We start from the raw sequence: 19,731 nt of genomic DNA, 5'->3' as shown, positions 1-19,731 counted from the left end.
TGCAGATGAAATAGGCAAAAAAAGCAATCGGGTTGAGATACGTTATACCTTTTGGTAGAGGAGAAGCTAAGGCGATGCTCAAGAAACAAAAAATTAAGAAATGGCAGGATATATGGAATAGGGATAACGGTGTGCAGGGTGTGTTTAGAGGAAACAGAAGGGAGGCGACAGTTTTAACTATAAGGTTTGACCACACATTATTTCTACTTGAGAAAGGTATATCAGATGAATACTCCGAATGTAAAGTTACAGAGAATGCGCTTATGCACTGTGGGCAGTAGAAAGAGAGAGGACACTAGTTCAAAAGATGGTATGGCAGGAAGAGAATGGAACCTTGTGGGTATTATGGGAACACCAGGGTGGGGGAACAGGGCACACAGAAGTTCTTAGTGAATAATTTTCTTTGTTGTTGTTGGTTTTTGTTGATTATTATTTTTTAATATATTTAATTGAAGCCTAATGATGTAAAGCAGTCCAGAGATAATGTCGCATTATACGTACTCCGGTACTGTAGGTGGCGGTATGCACTTTAAAAGCGATGGCTGCAACCTGCTCTAAACTAAAAGAAGAAGCTGCCCAAACAGAATCAAGCAGGAAGTCCTCACATTGAGCAAACGGGAGACACCAGTGAATCTATTCGATGTAGGTACAACACACGTTATACTTGTCAAACAGCGTCGGAAAACCAGCATCTAAGATACAAGCTAACGTCACTCAGTACTGTGACATTGTAACGTTAATTGTAACTAATTTCAGCAATGCTCGTGTTACTTTTACGCCAGACTCCTAGGTAAAACCTGTCAATTTAACACTGCTTTATATTGTTATAGTGACATGAATGTCTTATAACATGTGTCTGAATGAATATTATTATTCTGTAAATACTGCTAAAAACAAATGAGCAATAATTATATTCAACTTGAATGCCGGCTGGTCCGGTTCTCTTTGAAAGCTTGCCATTGAAAACGCGACTGAGTGTACATGTTTGTTCAAATAAGCCTCGACATGTGGAAATCTATAACGTCTTAACGTTAGTATTTTAAATTAGGCTTTGAATATGACCGCAGACACACTTTTTCACCTTTGACGTGGAAGAAATATTTGACCTTTGGACCTTGTTGATAAAGCTATTATTAGAGTCAGTTAAAAAACATTCTTTATTTGTTAGTATGTATTTATAGGAAACAGGGTGCACAACAGACTTGACTAAAATGCTCATCTGAACATACAATGTAGCCACTCAAGCCCTTTGACCATATGCTTTAATTCTCTATCGTCTATGATGGTTTCATCATATATACACAGTGATAAACAGACTATAGCATTATTCATTACATTTCCTTGGTGTGAATCTGCAGTAGGAGGCTTCCTTAAAGGAGTCATAACCTGGTTTTATACGTATCCAGCCCCCCTTGGATCAATTCGTAAAACTTATTAGAAAAAAAAAAAAAAAATTTAATCAAACATTGAGCTTGTTCTGACCCTTTTTCGTACCGCGATTTTATCACGCGAGATTACGCGCGAGGTTTTGACTGGTCCGGATGTGCATTGTATAATATGTAATGAGGCGCGCGTTGATTCGCCGCAGGAAGGACAGAGCCGGGGGGGGGCTTGCCTGCATGCAGACTCCAAAACATAATGGCGGCGCTTCGGCGATTTCAGGTAGCGGACGGGGCGGGGTTGGGTGGTAAAAGAGGGGTGGGCTTATGCAAGTAGCCGCCACGGTGACGTCACCGAAGGCGCAGAATCAAAATCTCGTGCTTTAGGAATGCACACCCTTGTGTGCTATTCCTGTTCGGAAAAAGAGCAGAAGCGAAAAAACGGCGCCACTTTCAAACTCCAGCCTTTCAGGCAAGTTTCAACTGAGGTCAAACACAGATATGCATGTTTTAACAAGAGAAATTGCGATTTCCTGGTGATGACTCCTTTAACGCTCTGCCAAGAAGGTCTTGCCGTCCAGTCTATTTTTGTTTCGTTCTGCTAATCACATTCTAGTGACAAAGTCGTTTGAAGATTATCCACAAATTAACAAGATTTCAGTTTAACAGTGTTAAACTGAAACACAGTTATGTGGTCCATTAAGCTTAATTATCCCAGTTAACTGGGCTAAATCAACTAGCACATTACAGCAACAACAACAACAAATGGTGTGCTGCGAAAATTTTCTGTGTAATACTCATGCTCCAGAATTGATGTTCTGTGTGTACAAGGAGTAACAACAAAAAGCTCTTTGTGTCACAAGTGGTACTGAAAGGATGAGGCATACCAAACTGAATGTCCTTGCCAAAAAATTCTGGTTTAAATGTGTATCGTGAGACCTAGTATAAAAACATGACTTATTTTAAAGTGATAATAGGTGTATTCTCTCCCTTCTTCCTCAAAGCTAATGAGAAGGACAACATGGGGACACAGAGGATTGATGAGCCACAGACGGACTTCATCTACTGTTGTGGAGCCATCACAGAGGTTCTTAAATGTGGCTCTAGTCAGTTACACTCTGGACACAAGGTGCTTTTTCTCATCATTCCAGGTGGGCTCATATTCTGGATTCATACATTTAACCCTGGTTTGTAGAACAGTCATGACAGTTACATGATAGTAGAGGGCATCCGTAACACCTGTGACTAGAAAGTTCTTAAAGACTAACTAAAGCAGGGTTATTCCACCAAATATTGATTTCTTAACTCTTCATATGACTATAGTGTTGTTTAAAAATAATTATAATCTTGTTTTCTTTACATTAATCGCGGTCTGAAATTACTGGATCTTTTTTGTTATTTTGAAATGCAGTAAATGTCAATATTTTGATTTTGGAAGATTTGTTGTCAGTAGTTTATAGAATAAACTAAAAATGTAAATTTACACATACCTATCAATCAGGGATGGGCAAATCATTTTCCCAAGGGGTACCATGAGAAACGGGGACTGTTGTGGAGGGCCAGACTAATAGGCTAAACTCAATTCTGCTCAATGCTAATTTGATCTCTTTATAAAAAGCAGTAAATTGTAAGGTCTTTGATAATCTGCGACTGGCACTTAATGCTGACCCTCAGTTCAGACTCTCTAACGATACAAAACCTAATTCAAATGGATGAATTGTTCCTTTAATGACCCTCTACTGTCCTCCATACAGGTAACCCAGGTGTAGTAGGCTTCTACAGAACCTTCGTGCAAACACTTCACAGTATGTTTGGTTACAACTACCCAGTTTGGGCAGTAAGCCATGCTGGCCACTGTGTACCACCAGACTCTTTGGACATGGTGGAAGGTATGGAGTACTCTGAACAACTTTACATTTAGGGCGCACTCACAATGGGGCCATTCAATCCGTACCGTGCCCCGGCAGTTTTGCACTCATACTACTCTAGCCCAAACGGGCCTCTCGTACATACGCCATCACGTCGTAATACGACACACGCATGGCTTCATGTTGTTTTCAAGAAGCGCAATGCAACTCACGAGAGATGAAGAGAGAATAACACAGATAACATGACTGAAACTATACTGACAAGTCGCGTCTGCAAATATTTCTAGTCAACACTCGGCCTGCATTAGAGCATGTGAGCACGAGCGAGCTGGACTCGGTGAGCAGGAAGCAGATTTTGGACGGAGACACACAGCGGGATTTTTATTATAAAAGTACCGGTCCGGTTCTACTCTGATAGCGCTCACACCACTGAGCCCCAAGCTCTACCCAGAATCCTGCTGTGTCCTACACTTCATCAACAGCATTTTCAGTCTTAAATCGTCTCGATAGCTAGTACACTGAGCGATAATGTGTGGGACGGCCTATCAATTAAAGCCTACGTCATGTCAACATTGCGTACCCATGAATGTGGTCATGCAAGAAATGTACCGTACTCAAATCCACCTCTTCCAAGCATGCCGGGGCTGAGGAAGAGTACCGTTCTTAAGTACGGAACGGAGCGCTCACACTGGCCAAACAAGCCGGACTTTAGGCTCCATCGTGCCTGGGCGCAGTACGGTTGGTCTAGTGTGAGTGCGCCCTTAGTGTTCCCATGCTGATTGAAGCACACAGGAAGAGAAATACTACTACTACTACTACTATTTTAAAACGTAATTAAGGCAGTATAGAGAAATATGAAATATTCTGGTATAAGTCAAACACCAGTTAAGATGTTTTCCTGTTTTTTTTCCAGACACCTACTCAACAGCAGAGTGTGATGTGTTTGGTCTGAACGGCCAGATTGAACACAAGCTGGCCTTCCTCAGGAAACATGTTCCTAGAGAAACCAGCCTGGTGCTGGTGGGACACTCCATTGGCTGCTACATTATTCTGGACATGATGAAGAGAAATCCTGAACTCAAGGTTAGACATGACAGTCACATGATAGTAGAGGGCATTCGTAACACCTGTGACTAGAAAGTTATTAAAGGGTAACTAAAACTCTCTCATTTGGCTGAAGTTCCTCTTGCCTGGAAATTCAAAAAATCCCTTGAGAAGATGAAAAAAAAGTATCTGTATATGTACAGGTGGACATCTATCCATGGCTCATTTTCACAACCGGGGTATCATTACAATTACGATTACAAACAACATTTTCCTTTTTTTTCTGTGGATTTGAAAACAAAAACAAATTGGGGGCCTTTTGCCTTTATTCAGAGAGGACAGTGTGAGAGTGAAAGGGGGAAGAGAGAGTGGTCTACAACACACAGAAAGGGCCACCGGTCAGATTCAAACTCGGGGCCGCTGCAGTTAGGATTTAGCCTTGGTACATGGTGCCCCAACGCTACCGACTGAGCTATCTGGCGCACCGTGGATTTGAAATTAAACCATCAGAACATTACAAAATCTGGTGACACAGCATTATTGACTTATTATCTGCTGATAGGAATGTGCTTTCCTTCACTGTGACGAGTGTGTGGATGAAGCAATAAATTGTTACATTTTACTCATTTTGGGTCTGGCTAGTTAGTTAGCTGGCTAGCTTGCAGATTCCATGCAAAAGATACAGAACACATGAATTGTTTGCTTTGGTCTTCATTACATTAACATGTAGCTGGACAATGATTTAAGTTACCATTCATGATGGCCCTTAATATTAGCTTATGCTTTGTCCCTAAAATTCAGATGACCTGCTGAGTCCTGACCTGAGGAACTGGCTCTCCTGTGTTGTACCATTTGCTTGTGCAGCAGTTGTTTTGTTTCCCCAATGTACAGTGCATTCCTCACTGCAGTGGACTGCATACACCACATTGTTCAGCTTGGGCCTGGGTATTTTGTCCTAGTTTTTAAAGTCTGCTAGTTTTTTGATGTCCTCTCATACTCCATTCGTACCATTCGAAGTATGTTCATCCCAAGTTACTTAGCAACATGTCTGTGAAGATTCTCGGTCATCCAGGTCATGTCTGAGTATTTCATTTTATTTTTGTATTCTGTATTTGTATTTGTCCAGCATCTAATGTTAAGTGTCTTTAAGTACAGTGCTATGTAAGTTATATGAATTATTGTTCTTATTATTATGGTTCAACCACTCTCAGGTGACCATCCAACACCCATTTACACCCATATTATAAGCTCACCTGATGGCTCAGGACCCACATGCCCTCATCAAAGTCCTAACGATGAGAGGCGAAATGTCTTCAAAAACCTAAAGCAAGTCCAGTTGCCTACTATAAAGCTTTCAATGATTATCATGATAATCATTCTCCACAGTCTGCAGAGATTAGATACATTGGTTTTATAGGGTCATTAAATAGCAATAGCTGGTTTCAACCAGTAGAGGACAGTCACTAAGTATATTTATAACACAATGTGGATAATGCAGACGTAAATGCTCTTAAATGTCAATACTTTAATACATCGTCAACACTACTTAATACCCAGATGGAAAAATATATATTGTCATATTATAAGGGGAACAGATTACATGACACAGGAAACAACCTTTTTATTTTCAGGGGATTTCCATCATGAATCATTGTAAAAAAAAATAAAAAATGATGTTAATCCTTTGTAACCTGGTACAGATCATAAAGGCCGTCATGCTGTTTCCCACCATCGAGCGCATGGCTCAGACTCCTCAGGGGAAGGTCATGACCCCCCTCCTGTGTTCCATGCGTTATCTGGCCTACCTGCCTCTCTTCCTGCTCTCGCTGCTGCCCGACGGACTCAAAGCCAGCCTGATCAAACTGCTGTTTGGTGGCATATGCTCTCTAGACCACACTGTAGTCCGGCCTACTGTAGGTCTGCTCAATGGGGACTGTGCAGGTTGGTTGTGCTCTGATGTTTATAATGTACACTTTTTGTTGAGAATGTTACAGTGCCAGCTATAAGTCTTACTGTAGTCCAAGCATATAATGCCACCATTCATACAGATTATGGAGAAGTTATGCAAGTCCGTCTACAGGTTAATTTACATACTAACCATTTAAACTGTTCAGATAGGACACATATATACATAGGCAAGCTTTATGGGACAGAGCAGGTGTGTGTGTGTGTGTGTGTGTGAAACTGCTGGACACACACTAATTCACCAGTCCCGTCGCACACACACAGGCTTGAAGGCAGACAGATGAGTATGAAAACAGTTCAGAATTGGTCATCTGAGCAGCTCTTGATCAGCCTTTAGAGAGGCCACCAATTAAACTATTTAGAACAAATATCTGATTGTGAATAAATATAAATGTATTGGTGGCTGCACCCATAACCTGAAAATAACAGCAATAAACTTCAGGAAAGCCAACATAAAATAAAATAAAAGACATTTAGTCACAAAATATTAAGATGGCTGTAACCCTTCGAAATATGGCGGAAAAATCAATGAGTCAAATGGATTGCTCACAGTGCTGTGAAAAAGTATTTGCCCCCTCCCTGATTTTTTTTTTTTTTTTTTGCATATTTGTCACACTTAAATGTTTCAGATCAGCAAACAAATTTTAATATAAGACAAAGACAACCTGAGTAAACACAAAATGCTGTTTTTAATGATTATTTAATTTATTGAAAGGAAAAAACTATCCAGCCTTGCTGGGCCTTATGTGAAAACGTAATCGCCCCCTTGGTTACTCCAACCAAAAGCCCAAGTGTAATTGATAATTGGGTTCAATTTCACTAGAGGCCCAGGAATGATTACTGCCAGACCTTAATCTAAACATCACTCAAATAGAACCTGTCTGGCAATGTAAAGCAGGCTAAACGGTCTCAAAAAGCAGCATATGATGCTGCAATCAAAAGTATGAATGAGGAAATTTATCAGTCTGGAAAGGGTTACTCTAATGACTTTTAACCAAATTAAATAAGCCACAAATGGGGCAAACGGATGAACTTGTTTCGGACCCGTGTTATGGGCTAAAAATAAACCAATGTCAAGTACCTGTATATCTTTGGATGTGGCGATCCGTTTATTTGACATTCATATCCATATTCAAATCATAAGTGTCCTTTCAGCGAACAGCCGAACAAAGCGCGCCAACATGCTAACATGGTCAATTCGATCATTGCACCACCCTGTGTACAACTCAAGTACTGTATGTGTATACATAAAACAGACACAACTATATTATGGCTCCAACAGTTACAAAGCCATTTCTATGTTTCTGGGACTCCAGCGAACCACATTGAGCGTAGGGATGCAAACAATTAATCAATTATCGTTTAATAGTCGATAAGAAATTACTCGATTAAAATAAATTAATTGCAATTAATTGTGTTTTCAACCCGTAATTCCCCACCAGTCCATGTGAGGGCGGGCTTGACGCCAGACGTACTTGACGCACATGCGGGAACACAAGCGAAGCAGGGCTCTGACGACAACAACAAGACAAACGAGAAGCGGGACACTGACAGCAGTGTTTCCCACACATTGACGAGACTATGGCGGTGCGCCCAAAATTATTTTATCAAGGCAAATGGACTTAACTAGCGGCTCTAATGATAGGCCTAAACAGGAGGGCAGCAGCGCTTATTATAAGGGGAAATCCTCGCGGCTGGTTTGGCTTATCATCGTTTGTTTTTCCCCGTTGCCATGGCAAGGCGTCCCCCGCGCCTACCTCCCCTCAGCTGCCGAGTTTGACAGTGCGTGCGCGTATAGCCCCGTTCACATACGTCGCTACTTGAAAGTTAAAATGATTTTATCTCCGATCGCACACATTGCATCGCCTGTCCTGGCCACATTCCGCTAGAACACATTCACATTCCATTGACAGAGATGGGCGAGTAGTGACGTAACGGGGCTTTAGTCAAAACCAAAACACCAAGGAAGGCTGAGGAATAGTCACCCACTTATATTAGTCATAATAAACTAATAGTATAAAGGCTCAGCACTGTGTTTTAGTCATTTTTGTTTTCATCTTTTCTTGAATGCTTAAACTCCTCAACCCCATTTAGTATGTGAACATTTGTATCAGTACCAGCTAGGGGTGCAGAAAATAATCGATTCAAAGATGCATCGAGATGCTTAATGGGATGATTCTGAATCGATGCAGTAACGTCACATAATTGATTTTTATTGCGTTTCCCGTTTCTGCTGGACAATAAAGTTGTAAAGTTCAAGTTGCATTGTGGTGCCTTCGCCCAATGACAGCTGGGATCGGCTCCAGCCCCCCCGCGACCCTGAATACAGGATAAGCGGTAGAAAATGGATGGAAGTTGCATTGTGGGTGAAGGACGGACAAGCGAGTGAACACCGTAAAGCCACCATCATAACATGGAGGAACACAGTAGCGGTAGCCGATGCGCGATAAAAAAAATCCACACAATTTAAAAGCGGATATCTCGAAACATTTCAGATTTTATGAAGTTGCTGGGATGCGACGACAACTGGACAAGACCCATGCTATTTGTAAAACTTGCCACGCTAAATTCAAATACTTCGGTAACACCACTAATATGAGGAACCACATTAACCGATGGCACGCTGAGCTAATGTTAGCCTCTGGTCACAACGGAAAGAAAACTACTGACCCAGCACAGCCAAAGATCGACGAGTCCGTGAAAAAAGTTGCCATCCAAGTCCGAGAGAGCCCAGAGGATACCTCGGTGTGTAGGAGCTTATAGTGAAGGACTTACGGCTTTATAGCGTCGTCATTAACGTGAATGTGGAATTAAAATTAAAACACGTTGGTCGGCTTGGCCTATAATTATATTTTTCTTAAAAAACTTAATGTAACAAAACATGTGAAATTTGTTAACATCTGAATTTAAAAGCAGCTTTCTAAATAAAGAGTTCATATTTATCTGACTGTTTTAATTGATGAAAAAGCCATGTGTGGTAATATAGAAAATTGAGGATGAAATGCATCGAGATGCATCAAGAAGATGCATCGAGATGCATCGTAGAATCGAATCGAATCGCATCGTAGCCTGGTGAATCGTAATCGAATCGAATCGTGGGGGCAGTGAAGATGCACACCTCTAGTACCAGCAGTATGTAAGAAATTGGTCAGTAATTGATATGCCATATTTTGGTTCTCAAAATTCACAAAATTGATGCATTAAAATGAAATTATTCAAAATATGATTTGCATTTTTTCTTTATATCATAAGGAAGATGAAAATTCAGCTTCTCAGAAGAATTGCCGCTTATCAATTAATCGATCATCGATCGATAAGATAAAACAACTATCGATTAATGAATTACTCAATAATTTGCATCCCTAATTGAGAGTTATTAATAACAAATGGAGAAAACATGGAACAGTGGTGAACCTTCTCAGGACAGGCCTTCTACCAAAACTCCCAACAAGAGCACAATGACGACTCATCCAGGTGGTCCCTTAGGAGCCCAGAATAACATCTAAAGATCTGCAGGTCTCACTTGCCTCAGTTAAGGTCAATGTTCATGATTTCACAATAAGAAGGACACTGGGCAAAGATGGCAGCCATGGGAGAGCTGTGAGACGAAAACCACTGCTGTCCATAAAGAACGCCAAAAACATCTTGATGTACCCCAAGAGTTTTGGGTTAATATTCTATGGACTGATAAGTCAAAGGCAGGTAATGGGTCCCATTACATCTGGCAGAAAGCTAACATAGCATTCCACAATAAGAACATCTTACCAACAGTCAAACGGTGGTTTTAGTGTGATGGTCTGGGGCTGCTTTGCTGATTCACCTGGATGAATTAAGATTGTTGATGGAACCATGAATTCTGCTATCTACCATAAAACTCTGAAGGAAAATGTCCGCCCATTAGTTTGTGACCTAAAGCTCAAGTGCAGTTGGGTTATGCCGCAGGATCTGAAGCACACAAGCAAGTCCACCTCTGAATGGCTCAAATAAACCAAAATGAAGGTTTCAGAGTGGCTTGGACAAATTCCTGACTTAAATCCCATTGAGATGCTGTGGCATGACCTTAACAGGCAGTTCATGCTTGGAATCCCTCCAATGTGGCTGAATTAAAACAATTCTGCAAAGAAGAATGGGCCAAAATTCCTCCACAGCGATGTAAAGACTCATGTCTGTTATCGCAAATGTTTGATTGCAGTTCTAGCTGCCAAGGGTGGTACAACCACCTGTAAGGTTAAGGGGGGCAATCATTTATTCACATGGCTGATACATGTTTGGAATAACTCTTTACCTTCAATAAATTAAATAATCATGACAAATCTGTATTTTGTGTTCACTCACATTGTATTTGTCTTATATTCAAATTATTTTGATGATCTGAAACATTAAGTGTGACAAATATGCAAAAAAGAAGAAATCAGGAAGGGGGCAAATACTTTTTCACAGCACTTTGTATTCAAACAATTCAGCATGAAAGTATATCTAAAAACAAATTGAAATTATATTAATAACACTGAAAATAACACAGGCATAACAAAATAAAACTAGACAGGGTTTTTAGCTTTTAAAGACTACTATCCACTATCACCACTAGTGTAATTATCCGTCTTTCTGTAAAAACTTCTGAAATCCTACATAAATTAAAACTAAAATTGTCAACCATGAATGATAAATGGGGGAGGGGGGGGGGGGGGTCCTTTTCAAATCATCTTATTCATATATTCTGTCTTTGCTACTGTTAATAATATTTGTGAAGCTGTATTCAACCCAAACACAAAGTGATTTTTTTTGTGCCATTTCATCCCAGGTCAATGAAATGACACAATACCAATGAAGCTAATACACGAAATGTGCACAATTTGTGCAAGGCGAAAATTCACTTTGCCTTTGGTGTGAACACAGCATGAGAGGTTCATCCTTTTTCTTGCATTTTCTCTCTAGCAGATAGTATTGATTGTCGATGTGTAAAACCTCATCCACAAAAACTGCTGGTATTTTTTTTTTTAAACTCAACCTACCTGTGGGCCGCTAGAGGTAGAGTCTGGGTAAGGCTGGTCCGCATCAAGTTTTCCACAAAAAAAGGGGTTCAAAAGTACAATCGATCCAATCATGAACAGAATGTAGACTTCTCTTGCTTCCTCCTACTCCTTGCTGCCAGAGACTTGGCAGGGTGTCTGCTAACACAGCTGAGCCACATTTGGCTTGAGGGAGGAAGGAATTGAGAACCTCAGTATGGCTTTAAGATGCTCATCTGTAAGTTTGGACCTAAACTTTGACTTAAAGTTAATTGTGGAGAAGAGCTTTTCACACAGATAGGTGCTGCCAAAAAGGCACATGATCCGCCTGAACACCCTGAAAAACTCAGGGAAGGCAATGCTCTCAAAAAGATGGTTTAAACAATGATGCAGCTAATTCATGGATTTTTACAGGCAAAGGAGCTTCATGCCGCAAAAAACATTTAGCCTTGTCACATCAGACCAATTAAATTACCGAATGGGTGACAGTGGACCAATGTTAGTGGGTGCGGCTAATATTCAGGTGCGCTCAATAGTCCGGAAATTACGGTACAAGTGACCAACGTTGCTAATTCGTGTTGTTGTCATGAGCCTAAGCTATGGTAGCCGACAATTGTTAAAAAAAATACAAAATGCACAGGGCAACGACTCAAGCAGATAAAGTGAAGAAAAACACCACGCTTTGATTTGAGGTAGGGGGCTGCAAAATAGCGTTTGGCTGCAAGTCTGAGACCCCTGAGCTAGATAATCTTCACAAATGAACATCACCTTTATGATTTTTGCAGAGTGAATGCAATTGTCAGCAGTAAAAAGCTAACATTAGCCTGGAAAGCAACTAAACCACTGTCACATAACTTCACATCACAAATAAACTAAAGGCAAACTAGTGTTGGAAGGAATTCATTTTAGTCATCTGATTTAAAATTCACCAGAGGAGTATTTTCTGACGTATTTTATATTGTAGAACAAAACGTTAAAATGTCTTCAGCTTGTGTTAAACACAGACTTTATAAGAATCTAATCAAAAACATTCAGAAAACACATTGCTCGGTGATGAGGGAACAGGACCTAATGTCCAGGTTTCAGGACTCCACTTTCCTCCTTCTATTCTATTACATGTTTAATAATTAATCATATAATAGCTATTCATGCAAACCTAAAAGTAGATGCATGATAAGATGCATTAAAGAAAATAAACTGAAAATTACTGTAAAAGACTTATCAAGACAATAAACAATTATCATTGCTAACTTGTAGTGATTTTAATGAAACATAAATAATCAAGGCTATTAAATGCAGATATCGTGTTCGTTTATTAACATTGACCTGGTTTAATTTATATCTGATGTCTCCCACTATAACCTTTCATATCGTGTGTGATTTGTTTCTTGTTGTAGTCAATGCTATGTACATGGGGGGTCAGGAAATGAGGAAGGTTCTGGAAAGAGACAACATCACTATCAAAAAAAACCTTGAAAAGGTAAGAAAAGGCCCTGAAGTGTAATCCCATGATGACATTTCTCTGTACTTAAAGAGTAACTAAACCCATAACGAGTGTATCATTAAAATCATAAAAGGAACATGATCCGGGGGCTGCACGGTGGTGTAGTGGGTAGCACTGTCGCCTCACAGCGAGAGTGTCCTGGGTTCCCGGGTCGGCCCGGGTTCCTTCTGTGTGGAGTTTGCATGTTCTCCCCGTGTAAGCGTGGGTTCTCTCCGGGTTCTCCGGCTTCCTCCCACAGTCCAAAGACATGCAGGATGGGGATAGGTTAATTGATGACTCTAAATTGCCCGTAGGTGTGAATGTGAGTGTGAATGGTTAGGGTTAGGGTTTCTACATGTCAGCCCTGCAATGTACTGGCGACCTGTCCAGGGTGTACCCTGCCTTCACCCAATGACAGCTGGGATCGGCTCTTGTTGGTAAGTCAGAAACTAATTGTAGATTTGAGTTTAGGCATTGTGTGAGTAAAGCTAGTTGTAACATTTAGTCTTGTGTTGATAGCTTGTTGTTGAAATCCTAGTGAAACTGTCTATGCTAAGTGAGTAATCAACTAAGTTTGAGCCAGCTCAGCTGTAGTGAATAGACTTGATTGGAGGGAGGGGTCACAGTCAGAACTTAAAGGACTGCCAGTGAATCTCCTTCAAACCACATTTTGTCTGGAGAAAGGAAGGAAGCTGCTTTGTCTCTTGTTGGTAAGTCAGAAACTAATTGTAGATTTGGGTTTAGGCATTGTGTCCTTCCTCCCTTACTGCTGATGACTTTGCAACTTACTTTACCAAGAAAGTAAATGACATCAGCTCCTCGTTCACGCCTTTTCCCTCCCAGAAGACATCTCCCCCAACTCTCAACTCGGATGGTCTTACCAGCTTTACCCCCCTCACCTCTGAAGACGTTCTTGTTACATCTAACCGTGCCACCACCTGCTCCCTCGACCCGATTCCCTCCCTTCTTCTCCAGGACATCTCACACGACATCTTGCCATTCCTCACCACCCTGATCAACTCCTCCCTCACCTCAGGTGTCATTCCAGCGGATTTTAAGACAGCTACTGTGAAGCCTCTCCTTAAAAAACCCACCCTAGACGCTACTGACATCCAAAGCTACAGACCTGTATCTCTTTTTTCATTCCTCTCTAAAACCTACAACCAACTGTCATCCTATCTCTCGCTGAACAACCTCCTAGACCCTAATCAATCAGGATTCAGGACTGCTCACTCCACTGAGACGGCCCTCCTCACAGTGACCGAGTCCCTGCGAGACGCCCGAGCCTCGTCCCACTCCTCCGTTCTCATTCTCCTCGACCTATCTGCTGCGTTCGACACAGTCAATCACCAAATCCTCCTCTCCACTCTGGCTGAACTTGGCATAACTGACTCTGCTCTCACCTGGTTTACATCATACCTGACAAATCGCACCTTTCAGGTCGCATGGAATGGCTCTATGTCCAAACCCTGTTCTCTGGACACGGGTGTCCCTCAAGGCTCAGTATTAGGACCGCTTCTGTTCTCACTATACACCAGATCACTAGGTTCCATTGTTGTCACATCGCATGGATTCTCCTACCATTGCTACGCAGATGACACCCAGCTGTTCCTCTCTTTTCCCCCATCCTCTGACACTCACATTGCAACTCGCATCTCGGACTGTCTGGCTGACATCTCTGTCTGGACAACTGCACATCACCTCAAGCTTAACCTGAATAAAACCGAACTCCTCTTCATCCCAGGGAAAGACTCGCATGGACCTGTCGGTCGAGGGTATCACAGTATTGCCGTCGTCAACTGCGAGGAACCTGGGTGTAATCCTCGATGACCAACTATCCTGCACCCCCAACATCACTGCTGTGGCCCGATCCTGCAGATTTGCCCTCTACAATATCCGCAGGATTCGGACCTTCCTCACAAAGGATGCAACGCAACTCTTGGTCCAAGCACTGGTCATCTCCTGCCTTGACTACTGCAACTCTCTCCTGGCCGGACTCCCGGCCTCTGCGATTAAACCATTGCAGCGTATCCAGAACGCTGCAGCACGCCTTATCTTCAATCTACCCAAATTCTCCCATGTGACCCCCCTCCTCCGTGACCTCCACTGGCTCCCTGTTGCAGCACGCATCCAATTCAAGACGATGACACTGGCCTTCAGGGCCATCAATGGAACAGCACCCGTCTACCTTCAAACACTGGTCAAACCTCATGCCCCGAAGCGAGCACTTCGCTCCTCTACTTCAGCCGGCCGGCTGGTACCACCATCGCTGAAATCCAAAAAATGTCGCTCAGCAAAGTCCAGACTCTTCTCTGTTCTGGCGCCTCAGTGGTGGAACGAACTCCTGACTAATGTCAGGACAGCAGAGTCATTTGCCATTTTCCGAAAAAGGCTCAAGACTCACCTGTTCAGACTTCACCTCGACCCACTAACACCCCCCCCCCCCCCCCCCCAAAAAAAAAAAAAAAAAAAAACCTTACCTATAGCACTCTGATCGTAGCACTGTTGCTCTTGAAGTACTAGTTTACTCAGATGAAGACCTAACACTTGTTCTATTTTTAGCTGTTACTTTATCAGCAATGATACGTTGTGGTTTCTTTGTTTCCTTCTTTTGACAAATGTACTTATTGTAAGTCGCTTTGGACAAAAGCGTCTGCTAAATGACCTAAATGTAAATAAGCGGTAGAAAATGGATGGATGGTGATCTGGTGAATCAGCGACATTGTCTAATTCCTTTCCTACACTGTGACACCAGTGTGGGGATGAAGCATTAAATTGTTCAATTTTACTCATTTAGAGTTTGGCATGTTAGCCATCTAGCTAAACTGCTGGACTTGGTCGAGATTTTCAGGAGCTGGGCTTGGCCCCTTAGTTCCAGTGAAAGGAACTCTGAATGCTTCAGCATACTAAGAGATGTTGGACAATTCCATGCTCCCAACTTTGTGGGAACAGTTTGGGGATGGCCTCTTCCTGTTCCAACATGGAAAGCAAGGTCCATAAAGACATGGATGAGAGAGTTTGGTGTGGATGAACTTGACTGGCCTGCACATAGTCCTGACCTCAACCTGATAGAACATCTTTGGGATGAATTAGAGTGGAGACTGAGAGCCAGGCCTTCCCGTCCAACATCGGTGTGTGACCTCACAAATAGGCTTCTGGAAGAATGTTCAAAAAGTCCCATAAAAACACTCCTAAACCTTGTGGAAAGCTGTTATAGCTGCAAAGGGTGGACCGACGTCATAATCCTATGGATTAAGAATGGGATGTCACTTAAATTCATATGTGAGTCAAGTGAGGGGAGCGAATACTTTTGGTAATATAGTGTATGTATGTATGTGTATATGTATGTATATATATATAAATTACTGGTTTTCAGCTGGTTTGGGGGTTTAGTTACTCTTTAATAGCTACTTAGTGAATATTTGAAAAAGAAAAACACATGAAACATAAAGCAACATGCTTGAATTAGCAATTAATGGTTTACTTGTAACATGTTTTTTTTAGCTGCTATTGTGTATTAATTCTAATATTCAACATTTTCAGCTCTTATTTTATTATGGAGCCACAGACCACTGGTGTCCTGTTCAGTATTATCATGACATCAAGCAGGACTTCCCACATGGACATTTCAGACTGTGTGATGACGGCTTCCGCCATGCCTTTGTCCTGGATGCAGGAAAAGAAGTTGCCAGAATGGTATTTGAATGGATACATGGAGATGTGAGGACATTCTGTCTAACATGAACACTGGGACCAGGACTCTGCAACCAGAAGGGCTTTTATCATTGAGATCATTGATGAGAGTTGAACTGAGCTCAGTTTTATTTGTATTGACTTCTGTCAATGCTACTGTGAAATATCAGATTGTTCTTTGTTATTGTTGATTGAGAAAGTGATTAAAACATTTAGGCACAGGTGGTTATTGAGAGGTTCACGAGTATAACACAGTGTTGATAACCTCAGCCAGTGAAGGCTGGCTGAGGTTATCAACACAAACCATGTAATTTTTGTAAATACATTTCAAACTTATTTAATTCCAAACTGTTGCGAGAGGACAATAATATATATCTCACTTATGCATAAACCTATGATGATGCAGTGTACTAACTTCAAAATAAAAAAAACAGACATTGTAAGAACTCACGAAAATATTTTTTATTTAAAATAGGAGACATTGTGATTGTTTAACTTCTGGGAATCCTACTTAAAACGTAGACTTCGGCCCCAAAATGACAATGTGTATGTTATTTACTCCCCAGGGTTACTGTGAACAAGAAAAAAGTATTGATGAATTGAAGGTAAATATAACAACGAAAGTCTATGAAAACAGTCTGCAGTGTTTTGGTGAAAATCTGTTTGGTAAAACAGTGAACATTTGACTAGATGTATGAGAGATGGATTATTCTGCGTTATTTGAGTAATTAAGAGAATTATTCAGGAGACCCTCTACTCCTATATAGTTACACCAGAAGTCAATATACTGTAGAATTAATCGATATTTAAGGTGGTGTTTCTGGAACTTAAAACTGCATAATTATGGGCATTTAAAGTTCCTTAGTAGACCGATGGGGAAAGTGGCATTTTATTGGTAAAAAAGCAGCATTTCAAGATATCACAATCAACTTTGAATGTTGTCTGCTTACAAAAAGCAACCAACAATAATAGTAAATGTAATATTATACATTTAGGATGTAATATCATATACTGAGAACTTAATATATCACAATTAGAACTACAAATCAGAATTATGACTTAATATCTCAATATCTCAGTAGGGCTAAAAAAATGAATAATGTGATTCCAACTTAATGTGTCACAATGAGGACGTTCTGTAAATAGCCAACATTCTTAATTGTGTTGGGACCTCAGGGTTTGTGACTATGAAACAATTCATGGATGCAGATTGAATTGTTTCTGAACCTTCAGATTGGAGTGTCCTGTGTGAAACACAGCCACGCACCTCCACAGGGGGTCTTTCCCCCTCCCCCATCGTCCTGCATGCCTGTGTCAGTGAAAGTGACACATATCTGTGAACTCCAGTTTCGTTTCTGATTGGTCAACTGCAGTGGAAGTTTTGCTTCGTACCAAGCAGACCAAGTTGGGATCTCTCGCTTTCTACTGAGGGCGGACTCACACCAGGGCCAATCGATCCGTACAATGCCTCGGCACAATTGCCCTCCCACAGGGCTCCAGCCAAAACGGGCCTAGGCCCGATTGCCTGTTGTACATACGTCATCAAGTCTTAATACGAGACACGCATGACAATACTAGTCATCACAATAGCGGACAACACAGAGAACATGAATGAACCTTTCCTGACACGTACCGTCTGCATATATTTCTAGTAAAAACTCTGCCTTAATCAGCACAAGCAGGTAGCGGATTAATAAGAGGTAAAACAGAGAATAGAGCCACAGAGTGTTACCAACTCTGAACGTTGAAATTGTACCTTGCTGTTTCCGCCACCTGTTCTAGCTCAAGTCAAAATTTCAAATTCATTCCCTCACTGTCTCTGCCGTGCATTTCAGTTAGCGTGCCTTTGACAAATAATTTAGTAAGCAGCCGACAGGAACTCTGAGTTGCTGTTGTAGGAAAACAAGGTTAATACCTAATGGTACCTACGTAAACTGTATGTAAGGAAACTAGGGCTGATATTAAAATATGTATATCAATGTGTATTAATCTACAATTTTAATACCTGCTCTCGTAAAATCTGTTGGTCAGACAGAACTTTATAGAATTCACGTTAATGACTCTAATGACCACTTATTAATTAATTAACAATTAATCAATATCATTTAATAAATCAGTCTCATTTTCTTAGATCATAAGTTCTTGAAATAGGGATCTTTGTATTCTGCACAGAAGAAATATCCACGGACAACGACTTTATGCTTTAGGGGAATTTATTGATTAACTAGGGATTAAACAAAAGTGAATAAAACAATAACAGATGTAATAAACAAAACACCAATACAACGCCAGAAATATAACTGGAAATGTGATTAACAGCTCATCTAGCACGTTTTGGCGATAAAGGCGAGTGTGTTCTTCCTAAGAATTTGAACTCCTTAGTAAGAGGAAAAGTGAATAATGGGATAAATGACCTCACAGATAGGTATTTAACAAACGCTATAGTTTCACCCTGCAACTCGGTCATTACTGTTGAATGCGGACTCAGTCTTACTTTGTGATGCTTCTTCTCAGTTTACTGAAACTCCAAACGGTCGCTCTTTCGTCGGGGACGTAGACCCGACGGCATCTTCCTTGTCGTAGCCCGAGGTAACCGTTAGCGCCGATCTGCGGTAGTTTCGTAGCGGGCGTCTGTTTTTGCCGTAATCCATCTTAGTTAAACAGTTGTCTTCTCCTGGAGCTCGGCCTTGGGTGACTTGGGTATAAGCGTTAGTCCATATGCCAAATCTTGCGGCCACCGGTTGAGTTAGCGTTAGTGTCGAATGCAGCAGATAGGTCGAGGACAATGAGAAGGGAGGAGTGGGATGAGGCTCTGGCGTCTCGCAGGGACTCGGTCACTGTGAGGAGGGCCGTCTCTGGAGTGAGCAGTCCTGAATCCTGATTGATTAGGGTCAAGGAGGTTGTTCTGCGAGAGATAGGATGACAGTTGGTTGTTGGCGGCACGTTCCAAGGTTTTAGAGAGGAATGAAAGAAGAGATACAGGTCTGTAGCTTTGGATATCAGTAGTGTCTAGGGTGGGTTTTTTAAGGAGAGGCTTCACTGTAGCCGTCTTAAAAGCCGCTGGAATGACACCTGAGGTGAGGGAGGAGTTGATCAGGGTGGTGAGGAATGGCAAGATGTCGTGTGAGATGTCCTGGAGAAGAGAGGAGGGAATCGGGTCAAGGGAGCAGGTGGTGGCACGGTTAGATGTAACAAGTGCGTGAACGTCTTCAGAGGTGAGGGGGCTAAAGCTGGTAAGGCCATCAGAGTTGAGAGTTGGGGGAGATGTTTTCTGGGAGGGAATAGGCGTG

The 19,731-nt window shown here is 41.5% G+C and overlaps 1 protein-coding gene across 4 annotated transcripts; it reads left to right on the top strand.

Annotated features, from left to right (window-relative positions):
* Window positions 1-542: 542 nt before the first annotated feature.
* On the top strand, window positions 543-17,239 carry ldah (lipid droplet associated hydrolase). Of its 4 annotated transcripts, none has more exons than XM_084014072.1 (7): window positions 543-646; window positions 2,384-2,530; window positions 3,134-3,268; window positions 4,161-4,330; window positions 5,992-6,232; window positions 12,663-12,745; window positions 16,425-17,239. In XM_084014072.1, exons 2-7 carry the CDS (start codon window positions 2,401-2,403, stop codon window positions 16,470-16,472), a joined length of 807 nt encoding a protein of 268 aa, XP_083870198.1. In that variant the 5' UTR covers window positions 543-646; window positions 2,384-2,400; the 3' UTR covers window positions 16,473-17,239. The 4 variants fall into 4 exon arrangements, with proteins under 4 accessions (XP_083870198.1, XP_083870195.1, XP_083870197.1 ...); XM_084014069.1 differs by having other exon boundaries at window positions 16,292-17,235; XM_084014071.1 differs by having other exon boundaries at window positions 606-642; window positions 16,292-17,236.
* Window positions 17,240-19,731: the final 2,492 nt, after the last annotated feature.

The sequence above is a fragment of the Eutrigla gurnardus genome (assembly GCF_963514095.1).
Source record: "Eutrigla gurnardus genome assembly, chromosome: 7".
NCBI classification, from domain to species: Eukaryota; Metazoa; Chordata; class Actinopteri; order Perciformes; family Triglidae; genus Eutrigla; species Eutrigla gurnardus.
Note: the sequence above shows the minus strand (reverse complement) of the source record. Positions and strands in the feature narration are given on the sequence as shown.

What these genes read in the sequence shown, in the direction of transcription:
- ldah (XM_084014071.1), top strand. Translation starts at nt 2,401, where the DNA reads ATGGGGACACAGAGGATTGATGAGCCACAGACGGACTTCATCTACTGT. An exon ending in GCTCAATGGGGACTGTGCAG is followed by an intron (nt 6,233 to 12,662) that starts GTTGGTTGTGCT and finishes TTCTTGTTGTAG; the next exon opens with TCAATGCTATGTACATGGGG. An exon ending in TCAAAAAAAACCTTGAAAAG is followed by an intron (nt 12,746 to 16,291) that starts GTAAGAAAAGGC and finishes CAACATTTTCAG; the next exon opens with CTCTTATTTTATTATGGAGC.